This window comes from Myxocyprinus asiaticus, chromosome 18, assembly GCF_019703515.2.
Source record: "Myxocyprinus asiaticus isolate MX2 ecotype Aquarium Trade chromosome 18, UBuf_Myxa_2, whole genome shotgun sequence".
Taxonomy (NCBI): Eukaryota; Metazoa; Chordata; class Actinopteri; order Cypriniformes; family Catostomidae; genus Myxocyprinus; species Myxocyprinus asiaticus.
Genome location: NC_059361.1, coordinates 13,590,412 through 13,599,170, shown reverse-complemented (window position 1 = coordinate 13,599,170; position 8,759 = coordinate 13,590,412). Strand labels below are relative to the sequence as shown.

General features: G+C 38.2%; 1 protein-coding gene across 1 annotated transcript; it reads left to right on the top strand.

Annotated features, from left to right (window-relative positions):
• Positions 1–5,499: 5,499 nt before the first annotated feature.
• LOC127456303 (mRNA decay activator protein ZFP36L1-like) lies at positions 5,500–8,144 on the top strand. The gene is made up of 2 exons (XM_051724725.1): positions 5,500–5,665; positions 5,862–8,144. Exons 1-2 carry the CDS (start codon positions 5,612–5,614, stop codon positions 6,912–6,914), a joined length of 1,107 nt encoding a protein of 368 aa, XP_051580685.1. The 5' UTR covers positions 5,500–5,611; the 3' UTR covers positions 6,915–8,144.
• The last annotated feature ends 615 nt before the right edge of the window (positions 8,145–8,759 follow it).

Below are 8,759 nucleotides of genomic sequence, written 5' to 3'. Positions count from 1 at the left end.
TATTTATGCATTTGTATTGGTATTTTTCCACCTGTTGTCGTAGAGTGATTTAAAAGTCACTACAAAAGGGGCTGGTGGTAGAAGTTGGACAGAGTAAAATGTTTGAATTTGGTATGATCTTTGACCACTTTGTTATTTTGATTATATTTCTGTTTCGTATGAATTGTAATTAGAATTAGAAATATTATTGGTTACATTTTTTAGTGTCTCAGTAAATTAATTTAAGGTGCAGAAGCTGCAATTACCGGAGAAGAAACACAGAATTAAATTGCAATTGACCCAGCCCATTTAGCATTTTGCGCACGTAATTTTGCCAAACCCACTTGTGCCTAGACTTAGTGCATGCTTGCTCGAAAATCCCAAAACTTCATGGCCATGCCCACTGATTTTACACTTATGACTTAAAGCATAGTGCTGCGCTTAGCATTAGTGCTCTTAAAATAGGGCCCGAAAGTTCTGCATTTCAAAGTTTCAATTGCATCAGAAAAGTACCAGCCAAGACAGAGATTAGAGTGCAACAAGGTCTTTTTTTTTCTTTCTTTTTTTTTTTTTTTTTTTTAATCTTTCTTTTTTTTTTATATTTAATGTGCAAACTGTGCCAAAAAATTGTATATGGTACTATCTGGACTATGCTTTCCACATTAATTTTATATTACACAACAATGATCTCATTTATGTCAGTTTGTATTTATCCAAAAATATTAAAATAAGAAAAACATCTGAGACAAAGCTGAGACTATAATGAAATATGTCCTGTGTTATTAACAAGTAACATCTGAGCAATATTGTTTTCCTCTTGGATGAATGAAAGAGAAAAGTGGCTGTTCTTGATGTGATCAGGGACATAAAATGTTTAGATGACATCAAAACGTTTGCTGATACAGACATTTTTGTATAAGCTGCCTTGCATATGTCAGCAAGTAATATTAACTTATATTTGGATAACAGCATTCAGTTTGCTAATATAGATTGTAGTCCCAGAATTGCTAAATGATCACTGAATGGTTTCTGAGGCGCTCAGTTGACATTTATATGTTTACAAGATGGCCTCCAAAAATTTGTTATTTCAAAACCACATTTCTGAGTGGCCCATTATCTGTTGTCATCCAAAGACAATTATCACAATGACTTTGTGCTTCTGTTCTCAGAAACATTAGCGTTAATGGAGCTCAGAGAAGCAACATTCCATATCAAAACAGTTCGTTAAACTGGCAGTACTGAAAGCCAGCAAAGAGCTGGTCAAAACCTCACAGCTACAGTTTAACCTCCTAAACGGCTGTAGGGTGGGTGGTGATAACCCACTTGTTTTTCTGGGTTATGTAAGATGCCTTTAAGTAGCCAGGCGACTTTCACATTCTTTCCTGTCTAAGGAAAAAAAAAGTTATTTTTAACCCCCTGTCCGGCAATGGTTCAGCATCTTGCAGGTCCTGTCAATAATTCACTTAGGCCTTCTATAGAGGCCTTATTATTAATATTGTTAGTTCTTTATATTATCACAAAATATGTGTTACACCAAAGGAAATGCTACTGATCTTTGCAATGTTAACGAGCCAAATAAACTGGCTCATTGATCCAGGTGAAAAAAAGAAAGAAGTCTTGCTAAGAGGAATAGTTTGGCTTTTATTCTCACACAAAGTTAACATATGACTTTAAATAGCCTATATACAGTTTGAATATAACTCACGAGTCTACAGAAGATGTTTATGATACTTTTATGGTGCTTTTTTGTCATTTTGAAGCACCACAGCCCCATTCCACGCTCACTTTCATTATATGTAAAATAGTGGCAAGGATATTCTTCAAAAATGTATCTTTTGTGTTCTACAGAAGAAAGAAAGTCATACAGGTTTGGAATGATATAAAGGTGAGTAAATAATGATTTTGGGGTGAACTTTTCCTTTAAATGTTTCAAGATGCATCGTTTTTTTATTATTATTCACAGTAGTATATTGAATGAAATATACAGAAAACTAATAATCATAACAGAGTGGAGGTTTTATCACATGTTCAACATTGTTTTATAAACTGTTTTGTATTCTTGTGTAAAATAAAATCACTATTTTTGTATAAATGCATGCACTTTGATACTTGAGGACACTGTGTTTTTGTATACTGTAAATGTATGCCTACTGACACGGTTGAAGAGCAAAGCTGCATCTGCATAATCTCCTTTGCTGAACAAACCAGCAACATTGCTCATCCAGATTCAAAACAACTATCCCAGGTCTCCAGGAGGCCTTTATGTCCTATAATTGTTCTTTTCCAAGTTTGGACGGCCTTGTGTCTTTCCTTTTCTACAGAGAAGCCTATCATTGTGCAATCTCTTCCATCTTCCCTTTTTGCCTTTTGACATGATGTCTCAAAAGAGGCCATTCATCCCTGCTGGGCACAATCCCTGCAATGACATTTGCACAAATACACAGAATTTGAATTTAGAAGGAGAGACACAAGATAATGTGTTACATTAGTGGCTGGTCTCTGAAACAGTGCTTAACAAACACCATACCAAGTCTAGTAGTGTTTTCTCACTTTTTAACAAAGACAATAGGCCTCTTTAGTCCTCTGACTTTAATCTGGTTTACTTGCACTTTGCTGCAAACAAATAAAACCTTTGGTTTCAGTTGTGCATATCCCTGCCCAAATTTAACTCCCATAGTCTTTATCAGCCACAAAAGACCAAGTGCTCTCAGGGATAGTGGTCTGTTTGCCTAGCCCTATCATTCTCATAGCAGAATTGTATGAGGTGTTGACGCTCCACTCTGTGATAAGGCTTTATTGTGTGCTAAAGGGACAGTGGTGTCTTTTGACCATAGCTCTCCTTTGCTAATATTTGAAGTGTCACTTTCACAAGAGTTGATATGGTGAGAACTGGTTGAAGTTTCTTTTACTTCTTTTATCCCCTGTACACATAGTAAGAATGATGAAAAAAGGGAAAGAAGGTAAAACTACCCAGTGACAAGGAAGGGATTGAGGATTACAATATAGAAATATATACAGTATAAATACTTTATAGTATACGCTACCAGTGAAAAGTTTGGACACACTTGACTGAAATCATGTGTCAGATTATCTTACTATGTTTAAATTAGTTTTGCAGACATATAAATTGTGCATATATGTATGCATTTCTTTACAAAACTATTTTTAGTTTGGATGAGATGGACTATATGGTGATGGAAAAGCTGCCTACAAGTGCCCAGCTTACATAGGAACTCCTTCAATTCTGGTTAAAAGCATTTCAGCTGGATTTAGTTGGTTGAAAGTACGGCCAGAGTGTGCAAAGCTGTAATGAGCCCCTTTGCCACCTACAGTCCCAATACTTTTCCCTTAGTAACTTTCTAGATGAGAACTCTTAAGAGGATGGGACACCCAAGGAGATTTTTGCTCTTTTACATTTGCACTCACAAAAGTAACCCCCATAGTGACATCATCTAGTATCTACCATTTTTCATCTGACGTTTTTGCACGCGCAATTCCGTAGCATTAACAACAACTCCTCGCATTTCTTAATGCTTTGTGCTTCACAGGTTTTTGGCCCCCAAAAGTACCTAGGAGTTAAAAAGGCTATGAGGAACCACAGTTCCTCAAGTGCGAAAATGACGAAAGTACTAGTCCCGGGGAAATGTCCTAAAATGGGCTTTAGTCACTGCAGTGAGAAAGGGCCTATAGTTTTTTTTTTTCATTCTTTAGTGTGGAAAAGAGTAATAAAGAATGAATGGGCATGTTTCCAAACTTTTGACTGGTAGTTTTTAACAGCTCTCAAACCTTAAAGGAATATTCCGGGTTCACTAGTAGTTAAACTCAATCGACTGCATCTGTGGCATAATATTGATTACCACAAAAATGTATTTAAACTCGTTCCTCCTTTTCTTTTAAAAAAGCACAAACCTTGGTTTGGGTGAAGCACTAACAATTGAAGTGAATGGGGCCAATTAAAATAGTTAAAATACTCACTGTTTCAAAAGTATAGCCAGAGGACGTAAACAATATGCGTTAACATGATTTTACTGTGTAAAATAAATTACTAACCTTTTCTGTGTAAAGTATTATCAATTTTACAACTTTGTTGCCATGACGATGTAATGTCAACAAACCCTAAAATGACTGTAAAAATGACGATTTAAACAACTTTACAGCTCAAATAATACACAAGTTTTAACAGAATAATTAATGTATGTTCTTTTATAAAATTATAAGCTTCACATTTCTGCATTTAAACCCATTCACTTCCATTGTAAGTGCCTCAATGTAACTTTTTTTGTTGCTTTTTTTAAAGAAAAGGAGGTACGAGTCGAAATTATTATTTTTTTGTAATCAACATTGTACCACAAATGCTATCGATTAAGCTTAACTTGTATTGAACATGGAATATTCATTTAAGCCTGATCAAAGTGCTTATTCTTTGATTGCAGCTGTGGAAGACTAATGAAAGAAAATCTAATGTGTCAGGAAATGACTTCACAGTCCAAAGCCTGCACAAAACATACCAAAGAAACACAATCAACACATATAGTGTGTGCAATATTTTATCACCATCTAACTGCAATGAAATCCTCATATTAAACCTTCTCGCAGGAAATCATTGACTTGGGTGATAATTAACTTTTATGTACAGATGACTTATTGGTGTAATGCAGCTCAACAGCATTGGACCTCTGTAATTAATTATGACATTGCCTCACATTCACTCATCCCACCTTATCAGGGGCTACCCAGGGACTCCCATGCCAATGAGTGTATTACTGGGCTAAGATTGCCCACTTGATTTACCTCATCAAGTATGATGTGGTGTCTCCCAATGGCATGATGGTGGTGAAAATGGCCTCAGGTTAGAGTCATTTACAGCTGAATACAACAAACAGGAGAGGTAACAGTGTATTTTCTAATATTCATTTTAGAGTGTCATACACTGAGCCTAATATTTATTTGATAAGAAAAGTCTATATGATGACACAAAATGTTATATGTCATGTAAGTGACATATGTCCTGAAAGAATTACAAGTATACGAGTAAATGTTATTGCATAAATGTTCATGGTTAAACATGCAAGTTGTGACATAATGCAGTACAGGCTGCTGAAGGATAGGTTTGTTGTGCTTCTCGTTTTTGAAAAGCAGAATTGTCGACTTAAAAAATGAAGTTCGACTGCAAAGATGATAAAGACAAGTCAATATGATAAATACAAGGAATATGTTTTTAACTTGCTCAGGATGCCATGTGTTTTAAATAGGATAATCAAGACAAAATTCATAATATCATAATAATATTTCCATATGGCTAATATCAGGCACACCAGGATCTAGCAAGTTGCCACACATTTTGACAAATAATTGTATCTGAAAGACAAGTTTAAAAGTTTATGTTTACACTTTTGTGATGTTCAAGATAATTCAAGTATGATACAACATTCATCACTCATGTGGGAGTGTCTGCCCCTACATCACTAAAACACGCCTCCTCAAAAAGGTGGGAGTGGTTACAAGTTTGTGATTATAAACTGAAATTCCTACAGCGCGCTTTAACAGAAGCAGAGCATTACAACAAAGTGGGTGAGCAGTTCAAAGCTTCTTAGCTGCACAGAAAGACACACGGCAGCAAGGCATCTTGAAAATGCCATCTAATTTTCTTACTCCCTTCTTGGAGTTGGATGATGAATTTTGCAAGGTAAGAATGTAAACTTTAATGACAGTTTCGTCTTTTTGGGGGGGGGGGGGGGGGGGGGGGTTGCTCACACGTTAAAACAAGAAAATCAAATGATTTTAAGGATATTTCAAAATACTTTTTGTGCAGCTTCTAACGTGCTTCATTAAAACTTGTTAATTAAAACTCTCTCGCTCTCGCTCTCTCTCTCGGTCCCCAGAGTTTCCGCAGTATCGATCTGACAGATGGCGCACAGAAGCAGCGTGTGGTGGGATTCCAGCGCAGACATTCCTTATGCCCCGTCACGCTGCCCAACTCCAAATTCAACAGCAACGATAGCAGCCCGTGGCCTCTGGCAGGCATTAGCCAGCCTTGGAGCCGCGAGCAGACGCAACAGTTGCCTCGCTCTTCTCTGAACCACATCCCCTTCAGAGTAGACAGGTCTGTTAGCATGATCGAGGGACACGTGAACAGTCTGGGAGTCTGTGAGTCTAATGCACTCCCCTCTCTCCCTCCACCACCTGGTCTCAGCATCAGCAACAGTTCTCTGGCCTCCCCGAAAGTTCTCAGCGCTACCACCGCGCCCATATCCACCCGCTACAAGACGGAGCTCTGTCGCACTTATGAGGAGAGCGGCACCTGTAAGTACGGGGCCAAATGTCAGTTCGCACATGGGATGGAGGAGCTGAGAGGCCTCAACCGGCACCCAAAGTACAAAACCGAGCCTTGTCGCACTTTCCACACCATTGGTTTTTGCCCGTATGGTGCTCGCTGTCATTTCATACACAACGCGGACGAGCTGCATGGACTCTCCGAGAAAAGCAGCAGGGAGCGACCTCCGCTGCTCCGGCAGAGCGTCAGCTTCAGCGGCTTCTCCTCCCAACCGCACGCCCTGACCGGATTCCACGCTGTTCCGGACGCCCTCGCCTTCTCCAGGTCATCTTCGGTGTCCCCGCCACCTTCAACAGGTAGTCCTGACCTACTGTCTCCTCTGTTCCCAGAGCCCGGTACTCTGAAGCATAGTTACCCCTTCGCGAATCTGGGTAATAATGACACACCGCGTTTTTACGCCATCAGTGACTCAAAGGAAGGCAACTCAAACCAGGCCTACACGCTGACTGGCCTGACGGCTCTGCAGCGCAGCGCATCCGCAGACTCTCTCTCTGACCAGGAGGGCTACACCAGCTCCAGCAGCCTAAGTGGCTGCGACTCCCCCGGCATTGAGGGCAGGCGTCTGCCCATCTTCAGCCGCCTGTCTGTCTCAGACGATTAGAATAACATTACCTGTGCATATTGCATTCTCACTCGAGCAGATGTTTCTCTGCTTTGATTTGTAAAGTTTTCGGCATATTCCTTTTTGTATGATATTTCAAGAAAGAAAGAAAGAAAACATTGGCATTGTATACTGTTGTATACCAGTTTAAAGCTGCAGTGGGTAGATTTATGTATGGGATAGGTCTCAAAATATTCACTTTTTAAATTGTTATAAGAGTCAAATCTGTAAGATGAACCTATTGCACAGATGTTCCCTCCTCTGGCCCATTCCCTTGCACCCATCTGTAGTCTAACCAAAGCTGAGCATCTTGGAGTATATACATATAGTGTAATATCTAACCCGCTCTCTGAACATACTGTAAGCAATATGTAGACTTTAGTTGAGGCTTTTTTATTTTTTATTTTATTTTTTTATTGACAGTATTATCAAGTATTTTTAACCATAGTTCTTTCTAAAAACCTATTTATTGCCTTTTTATAATGTGCAGTGATTTGTGTTCTTTTGTTGAGTTTTATATGCATTTTGAAGAAGGAACCGCTTTTGTAGATACGCTTTTTTTGTTTCTTTGAGCCCATATGTCTGCTTTGCACGAGCTAGTTCTTAGCTTTATTGAAGACCAGCTGCACAGAGTCTACATGTTGGAATCTCAGGATTGTTTTTGAAATCGTATTGAGACACTCCACTGTCTTGTATCAGTCTCACAGCCTTTAATAGTAAGAATAGTCAGAGATATCTACAAGTAATAGTCAAAGATATTCATATGCAAACAAATGTGAATGTGAAAAGTGGCCGAGTGACAATGTACCAGGAAGTGAAGTTATTCCGTGGTCTTCATCTGGTGCACTCTTTGTTTTTATATAAGAGAAGAAACTTGCCATTTGCAATGTGTACATTTCTCCATCAATTTGTGTTCGACGGAGATCTCAAACATAGTTCATGACTTGCAAAAATGAACTGGGAGTTCTTATGTATGTAAGTTGTATTTTATGGTAATTTTCCTCTTTTTGCCTTGTGACCCAAGACACGCTTTTGCCTTTTGTTAACTTAAACGTATTTATTTTGTTTTGTTTTTTCGAAGTGGGGAAAAAACAGTATATTGTGTTGTGCTTTCGTTTCATGTTTGTTGATATATAATTTAAATGATCTGTTTACATTCCATGGGATGGTAATGCCCATTTTCATTATAATATATTGTTTTAAAATAAACTTACAAGGGAATAAAAATTAGATGCTTTGCTTTTTTTTCCATCTAGCAAATAGCTTTATGTCAATGTCTGACTACACTTTTCTCATTGTAATACATTTCCAGTGATTCTTTTTTTTTTTTTTTTTTTTTTTTAAACTTCAAAAGCTTTGCATTTCAAACTTTGTTTATATCAAGTTGAATTTGAGGTACTCTGCACTTATTTAATTTTAAATACACAAACACGGTTGAATGCTACTCCTTCCATCTGCCCTCAAGAAAGAAAGAAAAATGCATACTTGACAGCTCTTTCAATTATTCAAGCTGAAAATATGCACAAAAGACAAGTGAACAGATGAAGGCTTTTGTATGTTGCTTTGCTCATTGTTCAAGCATTTGTGCATGGAAGACTAAGAAACACCCCACTGTCACATATGGCTGTGGACAATGGCCAAAGGTCTCACTGCCTTTTATTGAAATAGGGCATTAAATGAAATGCAGGGGCATTTCTCACATCAGGGCTCTTTTGTGAGGCCGCTCTCCTTTTCTTAACAACATCTGTATGCTAATAGAATGGCAGAAGGGAGGAGTGATTTGCAAGTCTATTGCAGAGCAGTAGGTCTTTTGAGCAGCTTACGGCTGGGTACACACGTGGAACA